The 19,101-nt window shown below is 39.3% G+C and overlaps 2 protein-coding genes, 1 long non-coding RNA gene and 1 other non-coding gene across 7 annotated transcripts; 1 reads left to right on the plus strand and 3 right to left on the minus strand.

The window, feature by feature from the left end:
* Nucleotides 1-3,081: 3,081 nt before the first annotated feature.
* LOC133734587 (COBRA-like protein 10) lies at nt 3,082-6,337 on the minus strand. 2 transcript variants are annotated; one of them, XM_062162207.1, is made up of 4 exons: nt 5,466-6,337; nt 4,519-5,180; nt 3,564-4,351; nt 3,082-3,295 (listed from the first exon to the last, which is right to left on the minus strand). In XM_062162207.1, the coding sequence occupies exons 1-3, from the start codon at nt 6,055-6,057 to the stop codon at nt 3,593-3,595; spliced, it is 2,013 nt and encodes a 670-aa protein (XP_062018191.1). In that variant the 5' UTR covers nt 6,058-6,337; the 3' UTR covers nt 3,082-3,295; nt 3,564-3,592. The 2 variants fall into 2 exon arrangements, with proteins under 2 accessions (XP_062018191.1, XP_062018190.1); XM_062162206.1 differs by having other exon boundaries at nt 3,082-3,260; nt 5,466-6,336.
* Nucleotides 6,338-7,362: 1,025 nt separating this feature from the next.
* On the minus strand, nt 7,363-7,445 carry LOC133734952 (small nucleolar RNA U31b). Its single transcript, XR_009858697.1, has one exon. It is a non-coding gene; the product is annotated as a small nucleolar RNA U31b (small nucleolar RNA).
* Nucleotides 7,446-13,309: 5,864 nt separating this feature from the next.
* On the minus strand, nt 13,310-17,033 carry LOC133734588 (DDRGK domain-containing protein 1). Of its 3 annotated transcripts, none has more exons than XM_062162210.1 (9): nt 16,830-17,033; nt 16,581-16,719; nt 16,318-16,429; nt 15,877-15,974; nt 15,444-15,545; nt 15,193-15,354; nt 14,700-14,756; nt 13,966-14,002; nt 13,310-13,833 (listed from the first exon to the last, which is right to left on the minus strand). In XM_062162210.1, the coding sequence occupies exons 2-9, from the start codon at nt 16,698-16,700 to the stop codon at nt 13,628-13,630; spliced, it is 894 nt and encodes a 297-aa protein (XP_062018194.1). In that variant the 5' UTR covers nt 16,701-16,719; nt 16,830-17,033; the 3' UTR covers nt 13,310-13,627. The 3 variants fall into 3 exon arrangements, with proteins under 3 accessions (XP_062018194.1, XP_062018193.1, XP_062018192.1); XM_062162209.1 differs by having other exon boundaries at nt 15,877-15,983; nt 16,581-16,757; nt 16,830-17,032; XM_062162208.1 differs by having other exon boundaries at nt 15,877-15,983; nt 16,830-17,030.
* Nucleotides 17,034-17,210: 177 nt separating this feature from the next.
* LOC133734589 (uncharacterized) lies at nt 17,211-19,101 on the plus strand. Its single transcript, XR_009858421.1, has 3 exons — nt 17,211-17,430; nt 17,512-17,658; nt 18,878-19,101. It is a non-coding gene; the product is annotated as an uncharacterized LOC133734589 (long non-coding RNA).

Consider the following 19,101-nt stretch of genomic DNA (forward strand, 5'->3'; position numbering starts at 1 on the left):
CCAAGCATAATCAACGACCTCATAGGGGGGCCCCGCGGCATGGCTAGTCCCGCCTACAACATGCATCCGGTAGTCCGACACCCGAGCTACCGAGCTATGGTGGAGGTCGGCCGGTACCTTGCTAGGAGGCCACCCTCCCATGCTCTCCAAGAGGCTTCAAGAGAAGCAATATGTACATTGTATCCCACATCGGAAATATAGAATAGATGGGGACTTCCCTTAGCTATAAAGGGAAGTCCTCCCCTTCTTAGAAGGGATGGATCCATGATCCCCACACTTGTATCACTACAAAGGTCACTTGACCTCACTCATAGTAAAATATCTAAGTGGACGTAGCCTTGCCCCAAGTGCAAGGTGAACCACTATACATCCGGTGTCATCTCTCTCTCTCTCCCCATCATGCTTCTTAGTTACCGTATTCTTCAGTAGAAACAATAACCAAAAGGGGAGTAGGTATTAGAAATGAATCCATCGGAGTGAAATTTTTCTACCAAAAATATCCTTGGATATTTTCATTAACTCAAATATATCTATCTCCTCTATTTACATAGATTTTTTGTTTATCATGATCATCATCATCATCATTGTCATTATTTATTTTTTTAACATACCAACTACATATATATACACCGTAAAAGAACAAACCTTTCATATATGTGACTAGATTTAGCTTCATTTTTTTTTTTGAACAACTTCAAGACAAGATTGTCGACACAATTTGAAAATGGCGGTTCTTTTTAGGATACACTGACATGTTTCAAGCCTTACACTAGGTAGTTAGACAATTTGAAGATGTCAATTAGGGTACCAACCTTCCAAGTTTCAACAATTTGATGGTAAAGGCAACCATAAGCAGCACATTGCTCGTATCATCAAGACATGTGATAGTGTACGTTGGCACAAATAGAGACCATTTTCTAAAGCAATTCTTTTGTTCACTCCAAGAGACAGTATTCGAATGGTTAATAAATTTGGAGTCTGAATTCATTAATAGTTGGGAGCAAATTGAAAAAAAAGTTATTGAATTTTACTTTGAAACGACTCGTTCATGGACAAATGAATTGAATGTTCACTCTAATTTTACTTTTTTCTGCTTTTCCCGATGAGTAAAGTGGTGGCAAATGTGTGTTCATTTTTATTTTCTTTATGGTAGGCTATTAGCGATGACACTTGTATCAGTGAAGCTATGTCTGGTTTTAACTTACATTTTTATGGAAGGCTTTTGTCGACTGATAATTCGTCATCATTTGTTTTTAATAAGAGGTTCTTAATGACAATCCATTCTTCTGCAAAAGTGTGTATGGTATTATTTTGTTTTGGGATAATGACAATTTACACAATTTTGGGATTAATTAACCCCACTTACCCAAACACTCTAAGAGATTGCCCACTTACACAATACTTTATATATATTTTGCCCTAATACCCAATTAAATATTTTTTTATTACTTTTTATTTATTTTTAGGATAATTTTGCCCTTTCCTTTGTCTTTCATAGAGAGAGAAGTCATCGGAGACCTTGCCGGACTCCGGTCACCAGTCGCCGGAATCCGGACACCAGTCGTCGGAATCCGGTCACCGGTCGCCGGAATCCGGTCATCGATCGCCGGAAGTTCTCAAAAAGCTCGTATGAGATCTCATAAGTCACGGGAGAATAGTATTGTGCCCCAATAATATTATTATTGACCCCCAGTAGCCCCTAATAATATGATTATTGCCCCCCAGTAGAACATTACTACCCCCTAATAATATGATTATTGCCCCCAGTAGAAACATTACTGGCCCCCAATAATATAATTATTGCCCCCCAGTAATATGATTATTGCCCCCAGTAGAAACATTATTGGCCCCTAATAATATAATTATTACCCCCAGTAATATGATTATTGCCCCCAGTAGAAACACTATTGCCCCTCAATAATGTTATTATTGCCAAGTCAATTTTGAAAAGTTTGCTGGGCAAGTAAAAAAATTACCAAACCAAGCATATAACAAGTATACAACAACATGTGTGTGTGTGTGTGTGAGAGAGAGAGAGAGAGTGAAGGCCGCAAGTCATGACTGATCACACAAACTGACAAACCCATGTGGTCATTATCAATATGAGATCAATATGAGGCACAGGTGTACCACATAGTTAAAAGATGCAAATATTTGCTGGCTTGGATTTTTGAAATTCCTTCTAATGCTAGCCCTTGTTCGTACAACATCTTATTGGACTGGTCATGGTGCGACTTTTTTCATATATCTCACAGTTCTATCTAGAACTGAGAAGAAGATGCCCAAATTTCGAATCTGTATTTGTATCTATCTTCAATTTCGGGATCGTAACATTCAAGTACTCTAATTCCTCTAATCAATTCTCTAATTACTGCACACCCAAGAAAGATGGTGAGGCTAACAGTCGGAGGAGGAGGAGGACTCGTCGTCGTAAGAGAGAGCGGTGCGGAGGCGGAGGCCTCAGCTGCCACCGCATCATGATTTGCTTTAGCCGCACTATCTACGGGACTCGAACCCAGACTCAAACTCCGGCTGCCGCTCCAGCGTTACTCTCGTTTCGCTCCGACTCGGAAGCACACGCCGCAACTCTCCTGAAATCGTTTGTTCGACTCCGACGAGAAGAGAGAGCGTGCAGATCGGAGAGGGATGTGAGAGAGAGAGAGATAGAGAGAGAGTCTAAGACGAATTGAGAGAAAGAGAGAGAAATCGGTGAGGGGGGAGGAGAGAGAGAATAAATCGAAGAGGGGAGGGGGGGGGGAGAGAGAGTCTGAGAGAGAGATGAGTGTAATTTATTAATTAAAATGAGGGCAATACTGTCAATGGATGTTAGATTGGGTAAATGGGAGTAAAAAACTCTTAGTGGAGTAAGTGGGCAATTTTTACTCAAAAATTGTGTAAATGGTCATTATCCCTTTTGTTTTTTATGTGATGCAGTCCTTTTTCTTATTTAAATTTGACATTGCTTTGCCATATGTTATCTCCAACTCGACAATTCAAACATTTTGGAACTTAATTACATTACAAACATTAGAGTTGTAGCCTATGAAAATCCAAAAAATGCTAGTAACAAAACGACCCAAGTGAATCCATCCTCATGAGTTATATAATCACTGCAAGTAACTAAAATTTTGTACAAATTTTTCATAGCGTCTGTTTTCACTAGTTACAATCTCCTCGTCGGCATATGGGACTCGACTTGGTAGCTAGCAAGCATCACTCACGTATGATTCTTTTTGTGCCTGACTGCATAAACATCGTTCCTGTTGCAGCAGAGATAGGACACCGATGATGGTATCTATGTGAGGAAAAATATCAATTAATTAATTAATTAAAACTGACCTTCCTAGCTAGCTACAACAAAATTCAATTAAGAGCACTGTTACACTCGCTACATATTACTTTACCAAATGATGCGGGAGTGTTTCATATATTTATTCAAATTTGGATCCATTATGGACCTCATTTATTTCTAACAAGTAAGATACTACCTTACACACAGACAGAACACATCATCACATCATTTGGCAAATAAGCTTAATTTGGTGAGTCTATCATTGTATTACCAGAATCAACAACCTTTGCCGATCATCCATCAGTGGAAGCGGTCTGTCATGAACACAAAACTCGCAATTACAACGAACAAGATGAGGAGGATATTACTACGGGCCTGATGCTCTGCGCCGCTCTTGGGGAATTCCCTAGGAAGTGAGCACTCCTCTCCATTGAACAGAACTTTTGATGGGAAACCTTGACCCCCCTTTATATTAATATCATGAAAGTGTGTCTTCTTAAAAGAAATAACCGACTGCTGCTTTCCAGGTACCCGAGGGTCGTTATTATTGGTCGCATTTTTCATTTCTATCAAGTAGTTCAAACCTTTCAGACCCTGAAACAAGATGGTGTTTTTGACCTTGTCCATTTTCGTCCCATTGAATGAGTACACATTTTCATAGTCTTCAAAAGCCTTGTTCATTTCTACTGCCGTGAACCAATCTTGAAATGGTTCATTCCCCCAGTTAAAGAGAGTTAGACGAGCAGTCCATCCACTCTGGTAGTCCGAGTCAATGTGCCAATTGAGACTAACTCCACAGTTGTCTCCGCATGGAAGCTTTTTGGGTATGTCCATGTGTTTGATTTTGGCCCAAGCTTTCGCCTTTTCAGTTCTGTTGGCAAAAGGCACAAGCAATGCTTCTCCCGGTAGAGGCATTGCTTTGGCTTTTACGTCGCAGTGAGGTAGCTTACTTTCCTGGCAGCCACAGGCGCAAGTGTTGCATGGCACCACCGACTCGCTGAAGTAGGCTGAAAATGACACGCAGCAACGAGGCACCTTTGGCTTGGTTATGTTGCAAACCTGTTGGAAAAACCATTAATTTTCAGAACAATACATGCAACCAATGCTGCATTTCATGTTATACTGATCATCTAATTAGAAGTGCTTCATTTATATATTCTTGTGCAACGACACATCATTTGGTAAACAAATTTGGTGATATATATTCAATGCGCACGCGTACATACCACTTGCCAACTTGCAATTGCAGAAGTTGTAGACTGAAGCCCGCTCGGGTCAGGAAACTGAGTTGGTTCGATTCTGATTGGAGGTCCACATACGTAATTAGGGTTCACCGGCCCATAAATGCTCCACTTCTGGGGTGGAGTGAGAGAGGTTCTATTGTCATCAGGCGGAAGCTTGAAGACTTGGAGCTGGAACATTGCCTGTGATTGGGTCTCGTTCATGATTGTCGGCAAGATGGTTCCGTTTCTACAGCACTTGGGCAGCTTTCCGACCTTCTCGTCATCCTTCATAGTCGGTGGGAGGTCGGTGATGGTAGGCTTCTTTTCACAATTCATGACCTTAGAGAAGTCCATGTCCTTGTAAATCTTTCCAGCCTGGCCGTAGAGGCACTCGGATGGGTCCCTCTTGTGAGTATAGGCCCCTCTCATTGTCTGAATGAACTCATTCTTCTGCCATTCCCAAGTCAAATTCCAGTGGTCAAGACGGCCGAGTGGGTGCAGGTTGTCGATGGTGACTTGGGCCAGATAGTTGTTTGAATAGGAATCCATTACATCGTATATGAAGGAGAGATCACCATTCTGTTTAGGCAGGAATTTGGTGCCTTTTTCGTCTTTCAACTTGAACTTTGGGTCTGGTTGACAACAAACGAACATGCTTGACTTCCCTGCTCAGATCGCCATCAAACACAACATATAAATCATCAATCACTTTCAACAAATCCATATTCTCAACGGCACGGTTTAATAGCTGACTTATGAACGTATGATATAAATCATAAAACACAAAATCAAAAAGCAAGATAATTTTTTAACACACGCCCAAATCATATCTGAGCGCTGACTCAATCCATTGGGTGTTTGTTGAAAAGAATTATCTTGCTTCTTCGATCACCAAAGTTGTATTATTAGGTTTGCATGCACATGTGATTGACATGAGTGAAAGTACGTACCTCGTATACGAGGTGCAGGGCACTTATATCCATCGTTGACGAGGCGAATGGTCTTGGGCATGGGTATTGCCTTGGCCGGGAGGCCGAACTGGGTTCCCTTCAATTTAATCCTTGCCTGAATCTGATTGACATCCCCGGCCGTATCGATGGAGTTCTTCAAGTTGGTTTGAGGGTTTCCTTGAAAGTAAGTCCCGTTTTTCCCAACGGAGGCAGGGAAATCACCACCGTCCACCATCACAGCCCCGTCTGCCGACACCAATATCTCTCGATGCTGAAACCCTATGTACATCTTCCACGCCTTGAGCTCCGAGGACCCGGCGTTCAAGATGCTGGCCTCCGACTTGAACGCCCAGGCCTGTGCCGACACGTTCTTCTTGTGCGGATATTCTTTCTCGCGCGAGATGAACGTGTAGGTCAAGAAGATGCCATCGCAGTCATCTTGCTCCGGCGGAGGGGCTGGCTTGTCGCCGTCCCCTCCGTCATCGCCGCCGTCTGCTTGACCGTAACTAACTTCTATCCTAGAAGCAAACACCCCCAAAAACAATAGAATCAACAAGCTCCACGGGATCTTCATGCTCGAACTTGTTTCCATTGTTTTGAGATGTATTGGAAACTCTCTATGTTATTTCTGTTTTTCGGAAAACAATCTTATTCAGGGTTGTGGCTAATTGGATATCAGAAACAGAAATAATGATTTATCACGGGCCGCGCGAGAACGCGGCGAGTGAGAAGGCCGTGGAGGTCTGTGTAAAACCCCGCAGGAAAGAGAGATGGGACGGTATAAATTTTTGAAGGGAGAAAGACACTGGAAGATTGGGTCAAGCTCAATTCTCTTCCGCTAGTTTTAGCGGGAGCTTCGGTTTGCTTGTAATTTTCGCAGCCTTGTTTTAAAGCCAAAGTGCTGGTTAATTTATGGTAGAATTTGTAGGAAAAACCAAGACGTAAATAGCATGGACACGAAAGACTGTTATCAAACGACGACCCTTATTCGTGTGTGTGTTGACTGTTTGTTAACGAGTTTGTTGCTGAGTACAAAAAAAGAAATTTCTGTTTTGGGGGCCTTCAGCTGGTTTGAGCTGGCAAAACTGTTCCATAAAACGACATAGTCTTGCTTCTAAGTTCTAACCATTGGTGCCACTGCTACCTGGCTACGCTATGGTGCATGTGGTAAAATAAACAAACCTTATGCTAGTAATTAAAAAAATGATGAAAAAAAATAGTAGACAAAAAAAACAAAGAGCAAAGTCTTGCTTGTGACCATATATTGTCATGTATTTCGTGTCATTTCTAGTTTCCTTGGTTGACTCGATCTGAATTCTGTCTGAATTCTGTCTGAATTCAGACAAAAATTGATGCTAACATACCCAAGGGTTGTAATTTTCATATTGAACAAAAGAAGTCATTTTGGGTTTTTAATTTGAAAAATGCTAGAGATCCCAAAAATTTATACCAAAATAGGATCCCAAATGACATGGCGCATGCCATATTGTCACCCTATAATTTCCACATGGGTATATGTTCTTTGCAAAATTATATTTCTCTTAAGTAAAAAGAAAAACAGTCTTTTGATAAAAAAAAATAAAATAAAAAAAAGTGTTCAGGTATTTAATAGTAGCTGCAAATCTCAAACTTTCTTCATTATATCCCACTAATTAAGTCACCATCACCAGACCTTTGCTGGTATCACTTGCTTTAGAAAATGACTCAGATTCCGATTTGTATTCTTTGAAGCTAGTTTCTTTCTCATTCTCACAATCAAGAATCTTAACTCTATATGGATATGTCTTATTTATAATTGTGTACATTGTGTTCAAAGAGGTGAGAAAAGCTTAGAAGTTCTTCAATTTAGATCAAGTGAGGTTTTTGATACTATCACTTTTTCTTTAAAGAAAAAGAGGAATCAGAAAGAGAGTCAATCACCACCAAGCATCAATTTTTTGATGCGCAAGTCTGGGGCGACAAAACATCTCATGATCTTTCTTGTTTGATTACACTACTATTCATATGAATCTATGAACACAAAGAAGTAGACTCCGTAACACAAATAAAGAAGATGAGAAGTTGCACCAAATATAAAATGGAATCCAAATGGAGAAGCTGCATCACAAATGGATGCTGGCGACTTGCAATTGTAGGAGTTGTTGGTACGTGTTATCAGTATTCGGATTGTTGGGATTTGAGTGTTTGTTTGTAGAGTTTAATTCATTTTCTTCCTCTGTTTTGGTAATATTAGGGTTTTAATTCAAAATATTATATTAGTTTCTCAAATAAATTAATTTTTATTTACACATTGAAAATTAACAAGTCAATAGAGATTACTTGGCAGCTGCCACGTCATTTGGGATTCATATTTGGTATAAGTTTTTGGGGTCTCTAGCATTTTTATATTTGTATTTGAATTTTGGGTATGTAATTTTCATATTGAACAACCCAAAATGACTTGGAAAATGCTTAAGATCCCAAAAAATTATACAAAAAATCTATACCAAATGATTTGGCATGTGCCACATCATCATCTCAATCTTAATACTTTCCAGCTTGGCTTTCTATTTAAATTCTTTTAGATCTAAAATAAAATTTTGTCTTTTCAAAAAAAAAAAAGATAAAATTTTGTATTTCCTTTCAGAAAAGATAAAATTTTGTATTTTATTTTATTTTAATATTTTGTTTATAAAAAAACTGATGGTATTGATGAATACGTCTTAACTGTGCTACCTATGGATTTTCTGGGCATGTTATCATGGTGACTTAATTGGATTTTCTGGGCATGTTATCAACTTATCAAGGTAAATTCTGAGCAAGCCCACTTCCATTGTTTCTCATAACAAGGTTATACAGATCCTAATGACTCAATTAGATATGCCTCGACCATTATTGAATAATGCAAAGGTGCTTGTGCTTTGTATATTTTGGATACAAAGAGCATTTTGCCGGAGCACCCCAAATCTGGCTTTTTTGACCTCTGCTCACTGAATTTGGGACCGCTCCCTCCTTAGTTGTCGTAATCTTGTTCTGTCAACTCCATTGGAAAGTAGACATCCAGGGGTTTTCAATAATATACAACACGTTCCATAGTTCCAACCAAGTCCAAAGATATGGCCTTCCGAATTCAACAGACATGTAATGGCAAATTCTAGATTCACCTTTAGCTACTCAAATAGCAATATCTGAAGTTACAGGTGCCCAATGGCAGTGATTCCAATTGGTAATTAAACTAGACACTTGCATCTTTGCATCCATATAATATTATCTCCCATATTCCATTGGAGTCTTAAACTGTGTTGCTCCAAAAGCAACTGGTCTTCAAGAAGCAGAGCACTTCCTCTGTTTTCTGTCAAATCACTGTATTGTCCTAGATATGATTACTTGGGAAAGTTCATAGCAAAGAAAATTGTACAACAAGTAAGAGAAATAGAGAAGGAGAAGCTGCATGTCTCTACATCCGTGAGGACTTTTGAGGCAAGCAACAAGCAACAAGATGATTAGCCTTGCTGAGAAAAGTAGATGTTCTGCAATTTAGAATACGCTTGGTTTTGGTAGAACCTTGATTATGAGTCTTCTGATTACGCTAAGTTAATCTCATCATGTTTTTTAATTAGATAAGGAAGTTATTTTATTATTGTAATTATTATATTTTTAGGTTAATTTGAAAATGAAAATAATTAGATATGCTGAAAATTATAACTGAAAGTGATGACGTGGTAGATGCCACGCAGGACACCATGTAATTTGGTATTAGTTTTTTGTATAACTTTTTAGTGTATGTAGCACTACTCAAATGACTTCTATTGTTTAACGGGTTTCTTTTATTACAAAACATACAAAAGTTAAACGTCATCAAAGAACTCTGTTAGGGTTCTGATGGAAAGCATAATGGATGTTAGGTTTTGTCCTTGAGCCTCGAGGCCTTCGAGGAACATTGTTGGCGCTTTTATACAACGCCTACCACCAAGCTCGTTTGTTTACTTATATCTTTTCTCTAGTAACAGTGGTGGCTTGGCCCTACACATCGTCTGGGTGAGGTTGATGGAATCAGTGATGATGATGGAGGATTATGGCACACCATTGGAGCTAGGGGTGGGCGCGGGTCGGTGTTAGGCCAAAATCGCAACCAAACCGCTTCATTCGGTTGTGCTATATTTAAAACCGCAACCGCATTTTAAAAACCTACACCGCTTACTTCGGTTACACCGTTTTGCGGTGCGGTGCGGATCGGTTTCGGTTGTGTTCGACTTTCTATTTTTTCGCATATTGTCGACCAAAGTCGACAAATTTAGCTGTCCTCAAATGAGTAACCATTACTATCAAAATATCAACAAAATAAACCACTATAATCTGTTCAGTAAATTAAGTAATGAACATTTCAAATAACCTGTTCATGACATCAACATCTCAAGTTCTCAACTAGACAAATAACATTAACACTGTCAAACCTGCATATCAACTATCAAACATTCAAACATCAACAATTTGCTCCAACTGTTCAACATTTCAAACCAAAAAGCAATTTCCAAAACTAAATCAACACTACAAAAAACAACCTGTTTCCAAACCAAATAGCTAACATGCAGCACAAACATAAATTATGTAGTAAATCAAAGTTCCAACAGCAATAAATCAAAGTTCCAGCAGCACAAACATCAAGTTCAAACTTCAAAGTACCAAACATAAATTTAAAGTTATTACAAACCATAATTAAACAACATAAAGGCAGTAACATCAAGTTCCAAGTACAAAACAATCAGCTTCCCTTGCAGCAGCTTCACTTGTAGCAGTTGGTACAAAAGTTCCCTTGCAGCAGCTTCACTTCTAGGCATTATCAAATGTTCAAAACACCCATTAATACCATTATCAAACACTGAAAGTTTCAGTCTTTATCAATCATTATCACACACTCATTGTCAAAATCGAAGAAGCAAAACCAAGTACAGGAAAACAAACTGAAACCAAAAGCAGTCGAACCAAAATCAAAAGCATTTCTGAAACAAGTACAGGAAAACAAACTGAAACCAAAAGCAATTGAACCAAAATCAAAAGCATTTCTCAAACAAAGAAACTGATGCTCTACTAAATTTGTCAAATTGATGCTCTCATGGTCAAAATCGAAGAAGCAAGGGAGTTCCACCTACCGAAAGCCCGAAACAGAAACAGAAATTCAAAATCTAAGCAAGCAAGTGTCCCTACCGAGGCCATCCAGAGACGAGATCAGACGACGTCCTCGGCGACGTTAGTGGGCGTCCTTGGTCGGAGATCGACTGCGTCCTCTGTCGGAGATCGACAGCGTCCTCGTTCGGCGTTCAACGAAGTTCAACGTTCTGAGAACTGAGAAAGTGAGAAGTGAAAAACTGAAGAAGAAGAAGAAGAGCGGCTGTCGAGAGAGAGAGAGTGGTCAAGGTCGAGAGAGATGTGTTAGACTTGAAATGGGGCTGACTAAGTCAGCTAGGGTTAGAGAATAGAGAGAGTAATCTAGTGCATAAGAGAGTATGTGTAACCTGTTTTGCACCAATAACAAATCGACAACCATTTAAAAATAATATTAATTTAAATAAAATAACATTTATTTTATTAAATATTAAATATTCGGGCGGTCCGGTTTTTTCCGGTCGGTTCACAAGGTAAACCCGGTCCTGAACCGAAAAATTCCGGTTCGGTGCGGTCAAGTCAATTTTTTCCCCCTGTTTCATCCGGTTCGGTCCCCGAGCCGCATTTCCGGGCCGGTTCGGCCGGTTTTTGGCCTCCGGTTCGGTTTCTGCCCAGCCCTATTTGGAGCGGCAAGGATGCTAATCGCTCTCCTTGTTTGTGACGGTTCTAGTTCCAGTTCCAGAGAAACTATATCTAGGTTTTGGCGGCAGATTTGACTTAAAACTGGTAATAAGTTCTTCATAGACGCTAATTGATTTTTTGAAAGAAAAGAGATTTTATTTCTAAATACGATAATGATCGTACATGAGGGCATCCAATACAAACTCTAGAGCATGACCAAACCAATCAAGATGGATGTTTGAATCAAAACTATAACTAGCTAGACGATGAGCAACCCTGTTAGCTTGCCTAGGAGTAAAACCAACTGTAACATCTCCCACTACACCTACAAGTCCTTTGATATCATGAATCAAAGCACCGAGCTCAGACAAATCCTCAGTCAAAGAATTAATGGCCTGAACTGCCACTAAACAATCAGTTTCCACGACCACCTTCGTGACATTCATAGCGTGTAGGAATTCTAACCCATACTTCAAGGCTAAAAGTTCAGCGTGTAATGGAGAGATCACAGACTCAGCTCTGTAGGAAAAGGCAGCAATAAAATCCCCGTGATCATTCCTAAGAACTCCCCCTGTACCGCCATACTGAATCGACGGTAGGAACGCACCATCAACATTCAGTTTTAGGGTACCAGTCGCTGGAGGAAACCATCGTTTTTGACCCGTAGGTCCTCGCCGATCAAGAGATGCAGTAGCCTGATTGACCTGGGAATACTCCTCAAACCAAGCGATAGAAGAGGCCACGATGCTAGGACCGGTCTTAGAGCAATCTCTCCACAGCTTGTCATTCCTATTCTTCCAAATATTCCAAAGCAACACAAGCAATTTATCAAAGCAATCTGATGCCATCGAGTTAACCCGTTCTAAAAACCAATCCTTCCAAGATAATGAGGAAACAGGAATGATAAAGGATTAGGAAACCGGAATGATAAAGGGAGGAGCTCCCACTATCTCTCTAGCCAAACTACAGTGGCAAAATAGGTGTTCCACTGTGTCCACACTCCACACCACTAGAGCAGACAACACACTGTAAGTCCCCATTATAACCCTTCAAAGATAATGCAGCACGGGTAGGCAGGAGATTATGGACTGCTCTCCACCCGAAAATAGCCACCTTACTAGGGACTTTAGCCTTCCACAAGGCTCTCCAAACCGGACCATAAAGATCCCCATGAGAAGGAGAGGCAAACACAATTCCAATAGAGAAGTCTCGTGCTATTGTATACGCTGATATCATAGACGCTAATTGATATTTTGCATGGCCATGGGGTTACGATCTTGGGGCCTGGTATAGGTTTGTGTCAAAGTTCGTGGCAAGAAACGGCAACGCGAGTCTTCGACAATGAGTGGAGACCGGGTGCTGCTGAAGAAAGTTTGGAGCTCAGGCCACCATATATCTACCTCTTTATTGTCGTAATTGGCAACTCCCATGGTGTTTTCTATAGGCTTTGAGAGGGTTCATTGGCTAATCTCTTTTGCCAGTGGATGGAGGCTTGCCCCAGATATTCTGCTCTAGGTCAAATTCTATCTCTTCCATTCAACAATGTTGTTTGGTTGGTTGAAGGCTCCGGTCGAGGACGGTGTTGCTTGGACTAGGGTTTTGTTTGGGATTAAAAGGCCAATGCTGCACTTAAGGCAGTGTTTGGATTAAAAGGCCAATTCTGCACCATCTACCTCTGGTTCCGCCTCTATAGGCATTACTTTCAAATACTCTGCGACGGTGCTAACCTCGCAATTTCTTTATGCCTTTTGTCTTCCTCCCTAACTAATCTGTATATTCTATATCCTCAATGGGCTTTCGTTTTCTGTTTTTATTAGATTCACTCCCGATTTTGATTGTCTATGAGCTATCATCTTCCTCATCTTAACTTCTTCATCGCCTTCATCACACAGAACAGCACCGATCTCTTGGGTTGAAATATTTCACGAACCCATTGTTCCTGCCTCTAGGACTTGATCGCAACCAAATTGGGTTTTGGAAAATTGAAGCAAAATCATCTGCATTAGACTAGATTGCAGCAGCTCCTAAAGGAATAATACAACAATACAATAGATGGATAGATGGAAGGAAATACAGCCATATGTCTTAACACAATGGGGTCTGATATTAAACCAACACAATGGTCAAATGTTAACTGTTCATTTTGAGACCTACAAAACATGATGGAGATATCACGGTCATTTTTATAGTTTTCTAAAAGTAAACGATAACCCTTCTGAGCAGTTATATTCATTGTTTTCATCAGTAAAATCTGCAGCAAAGAAATTCTGAGATGAGCTTTCTAAATTTCTTACCTCCTTAACCCTCTGTGTTATATGTTATGTTAACCATGTGTGTGCATAATAACCATTACACTACGTAGTAATTGTATTTTACATGTACAAAGTACATTAAATCGATCAAGTGGCAGCAATCTCTTCGACAATACTGATTTCTTCAACAAACTGGGCTTTTGGCTCCAAGTCAATGAACTGGTTAGACTTGCTAGCAAGATGTGCAATGCTAACCCTCCCTTGACGTTTGATATAGTCTGCCACGGCTTGCATCTCTTCTTGGGAGATGTATATGTATTTCCCTCTGTCATCCATGACACCAGAAAGTTGCCCTAATACCAAAGCAAACAAATTTTCTCAGTAAGGGGCAACAATAACAACAACAAAAAAGCATTTCCACCATCTGAAGGAAGTCACTTTTCATTCTGTGAAACAATTATATGGGGAAATGAAATTGCACATACCCATACTTTCCAGAGAGTTAATCCGGTTGATGCATTCCTGCATGAACCATATGTTGTGTAGCAAAATTAGGAAGCCAAACCAGGCATAATGAAAGACAATGTGGGACTAAGAAACCAAAAGAGCAATTTCTATATGTAATAGATTGCATAAAGAAAACATGTCTTATATGAAAAGAGCAACAATCAGTTGATTAATCACTTTAAAAAAGAAAAACAAATCAATATAAACTTAACTAAATAAATTTGGAATAAAAGTTTGGGCAGTACACTTTGCACCTCCAAGTGTTTTGGAATATATGACATTTGTTTTTGTCTCATTTTGCACACCGTTGTTAAAAAAAGTCACGATTGAATCTTTCAGATAACTAAAAGTAATCTTCAACCCCAACTGCAGGATGTAGGATATGGAATGTTGACAAAGACCATTTCCAATTAATTTGCAGGAACCATTTTAATGTTGACATAAAATGCTGGACATAAGTGAGGGAATTTGGTTTTGTACATAAAGTTAAAAAAGTGATCCTGTCAAATTAAGCAATTAAGAAACATCTCTACTCTTCCTGACATTTATTATGAAATTGAGACTTTTTGAATAATGGGTGCAAGGTGCAATAACACCTTGCACCCTACACTTGGGGGATGCAGTGTCACTAACCCTAGGAATTTATTTACTGATGTTTATTAATTTACCGTTTATTTAGATGTCATTCAAGCAAAACAAATAGAGAGATTACCTGAGTCCGTAACTTAAATTCAGCAGCAAGATCTTCCAAGGGAACACATTTATGTTTCTGCAAACGACAGAACCACAAATTAAAAAACCATAACGCCCCACAAGACTCACTTTGTTAACTAGTTAATTCCTCTGATTAATGAAGTCTCATACAAGTAATAAAATGACAAAAACAAATGTTAAAAACATTAACGATCCCAAACAGTGAAGCTATCTTAAGGGAAAAAAATTGGTCATTCAGGGATCAGCTTATGCTCCAATCGAGTTCAACCAAAACAGAGTCAGCTCATCTGAGCTTGGCTCACCTAATCTGAACTAGGACTAGAAAAGTCTAGCAAATAAGCTTAAGACCAGGTTGACCTTGTCTCAATGATCTGGGACAAGTTAGAAAACTACAATTCCAGCTCAGTTGCAAATTTTCATCCCTAGTTTTCATGTGAACCCAATAAACAGAATCTTCAAATGAGTTTAACAGATACAGTATCAAAACCTACCTTTATGTATTCCACAAAATTAGAAAGCAAATTCTGATGTCCATCTTGCACTTCATTCTCAGTAGTACCTTCAGCATCTACAGAAAATTCTCCTTTCCACTTTTCGAGCTCTAATGCAGCAGCTTCCTCCTCCCTAGCCTTCTGAGCCTTGGCTTCTTCTTCCTATAAAATAATGGATGTAACTCAACTAGCAGTTCGAAATAAACAAAGGCACATCTATTTTCTAACACAAAACAGGGTGATCAACACACCAGCTGACGTTCTTGTGCCTCCCGTTCCTCATCTTTCCTCCTCCGCATTTCAGCATAGCGATCTTGTTTTGTTTGCCTCGAGTCCCGTGCAGCTTGTTCAGCCTTTAAACAAAGGAAGGGAACTTGTTAAAACAAACTACTGGTGTGTCAACTGCACCAAAAAGCAAAGCAAATGAAACAATCAAAATGCAAAGAAACATCAAGGCCCAAAAGAAATCATTACATAAATGTGTTTGCGTGTTTCAGTAATTTATATCTTATTATAGAAGGATACAACTAAGTGATTGTACATAACTAGTTCACAAATTTATGATTACATCTTCATATTGGCATTCATGGCACAGATACAATTACTATTAAGAAAAATTAGGACAGGAGGAGAGAAAGAGAGAGCGTAATCTTTCAAACGAAGAAGTAAGAGAACAAACAATACTTGGCGCTGTGCTTCCCGCTCTTGACGCTTCTTTTCCTTTTTCCTTGAAGCTTTGGCTTCATAAGTCTCGTCCTCAACACCTTCCTCATCACTTCCATCTGCAACTTCTTTATTCAGAAACATATATAATTACTTCATCTGACATTCTGACACAATACTACATTCTCAACATTTGCAGAGTACATAAGGAATTATACCAAACATAGTAAACTGCATTTCCCCAATAATCCTCATTTGTTCTTACCTCCACCACTAACAAATGCATTATTTACATTTTAGTTTTCCACAATGCTATCTATTTCAATGCTTTCCTCACTAACACTGAGCTACTTAATCAGTCAAAACTAATCCTCTCTTGGCATATGCGCAACACACTTTCACTCTCTAATCACTTTTCAGCTGTTAACATAAAAAAACAAAAGAAAACAGCCGAGCACAAACCTTCAACAGGCAGTGCCGCCGCGGCTGACGATGTGCTAGCTCCAGCAGCCGGCCTCCTCCGCATCCGCCCCCGATTACCGGCCGGACGCACCACAGCCTCCCTCTGAGCAACCTAATATCAACAACAAATCACACCAAACAAAAATTACAGTACATCCAAAAACACTCCACAGCATTCAATCAACAACAAAAACCCTATGCCTAATTTTTTCAAGAAACCTAAACAACCGCATCGCAATAGAATTAGGTTTCGAAAACTAAACCTGAGGCTCGTCGTCGTGATCTTTGGGCGATCGAGAATCTTGACGGCGTTTCCATAGGTAAAGTGGAATTAACGCCAAGGCGAGGAACATGGAAATTATCACGGCGAGCATTTCCTCCATCGTTTTGATACGTCTCAGGCTGCCAACAACAACAACACCACCGTGAAAAATGAGACCCTAACAAAATTGTGGGCTGTAATTTGAGGTTTTGTGATAAATAAGGGCAGAGAATTAGGGTGAAGTACATACCTTGAAAGCGGAAAGAGAGAAAAAGAGGGCAGAGGATCGTCTTCTTCGTCTTGAAAGCGGTTAGATTCTGATGAATCTTTGGAGGAGAAATTGATTACTGGGAGAAGTGAGGGACGACTCACGAGCCCTTTGAGATTGGCACCGCTGTGGAAACGACGACGTTACAGTCCCTGTGTTTGTTTTTTATTTATGAAAATGGGTTTGTAATTCAAAAATCTAGGAGACTCAGTTCTGCGCATATTTTTAAGAAGTAAACACCAAAACTACAATAGTTATTGATTTTTTACCATGCGCAAAATCTAAAACGTGAAGCCCCTGCGGTTTATTAAAATTAACGGGTCGTCAATCATTATAAAGCTCAGTGACAGAAAGGGCAATATAGTTTTCAACAAATTACGTTAAATACCGTCGACGCTGGCTCGACCTATTTCATTTCAGTTCACCTCGTTTCAATTTCAATCACAAGGAAAGCTAGGGCTTGGTCGCAGCGGCGAAGCAAGAGAGCGAGACTCCGACGACGAAGTAAGAGAGCGAGTCTCCGGCGACAAAGCAACAGAGCGAGACTCTGGCGGCGAGGCTCCTGCGAAGTTAGGGCTTGAAGGTCAGTAGAGAAATTTCTAGTTATTGAGGGTCAGTAGCTATAGTCTGAATTTTTGTGCTTTTTTTGTTGAATTTTGTATAGGTGAGTATAGCAGCACGAAGTAGGGCCTCAATCACAATCATCGGTTCTCCGCCTTCATCAAAATCAACGGCTTTGCATTCAACACTGTCAAATCCTTCAGATTCTCCAGTTTCCTTCAGCCTCATCTTGTCATAATCTCTCCCTTAGGTAAAGGATTTTGGTTTAGAAATTTGATTATGCTCAATTTGGTTGTGAATTCTGTTACTGTTTTTCTTAGTGTGAACTATTTGATTTCTATTTGGAAATCCTTTGTTTGATTCCTGTCTATTTAATTTGATGGTGAAATTGAGAGTTCTGCAAATTTTTGCTTGAAAATTTCTGCAAATCCTTTCTGTATCATTTGATTTCTGTAGATATTTGTCTCTGTAAGTAGGGTATTAAGGGTTAGTAGCCTTAATCAATGGGCTTTTGAGTGAAGGTCATAAATATGAAGAAACCTGTTTTTGTTGCTTGCTACTCTTTATGAATGCTATGGTCTGTCTATTACTGAATTGGTTTTTCTTTACTTAGTGAACCACTTTTTTTGTAGATATGCTTCTTCACAGACAATAATTACTTTCCTCCATGTTACCCTTTGCCATTCTAGTTTGCAAATTCCATTGTTATCCGGTTCTCTTTTGTTATATTAAATGTGATTCTAATTCTATGATTTCTTGTTCTTTTTAGTTGCTTGCATGGCTTTTTGGGTGCTCTAGTTTCTTAGTTTTGACTTCTCAATCATTGCATCTTAAGTTAGGTGAATAGCTTGTACTCTTTTGCAATATGATTGGCGAAAATTTCTATTCAGCCTGATAGTAACGAAACTAGTGGTTGGTAATGGAATTAGGTGAAAAATATCAGTTCTCTTTAAGCTACCACTTTCTAGTACGAAAGTCATTCTTATAAGCTATAATGGTTTATTAATCCCATTGAGTGTCAGTAAACTATTGAGGGTGAGTATCCTATTGAGGGTCAGTAACCCTGTTACAACCTCATTTTTATGTTTATTTATGAGGATCAATAGTTTTAGCTTCATGATTGCATTCGCTTGATTGCATGAGGCATTCAACTCAAATCTATTATCGGTTCAATTGAGCTTGCATTTTTAGACAGATTTCTTAGCTTTACTTTATGGGAGGGGGTCACTGCAATTATGTCTACCTATAGGCTCTGTGGATATTTGATTTTATTACTGTTGTTAGTCTTTATTTTGTGCTTGAAATTCTGGTCATTGATTTGTTGCAACTCTGAGGATATTTTTATTAGGTCTTTTGCATTCTTATAAGCTATAATGGTTTCTTAATCAAATTGAGGGTCAGTACACTATTGAGGGTTAGTAAACTACTGAGGGTCAGTACTCATATATTTGCATTTATCATATACACAGATTAATTGCAATGGCAAAGAGGAAGGTTACTGCAATAGATAAAGAGGATGGGCTTGGTTGAGCTGTGCGACGAAGTTGTGCGTCTTCAATTTTGCTGGAGTTGTCAAAAACTCTGAATTGATCTTTCAGTTAGTTAAACTATGAAAAAGGCAATTTAGTAATTACTTGTTAACTGAAAGAAATTTAAAAATGAATGAACTAGGCCGCATGGGCTTGGGCGTGAA

Source organism: Rosa rugosa, chromosome 2, assembly GCF_958449725.1.
Source record: "Rosa rugosa chromosome 2, drRosRugo1.1, whole genome shotgun sequence".
In the NCBI taxonomy this organism is placed as follows: Eukaryota; Viridiplantae; Streptophyta; class Magnoliopsida; order Rosales; family Rosaceae; genus Rosa; species Rosa rugosa.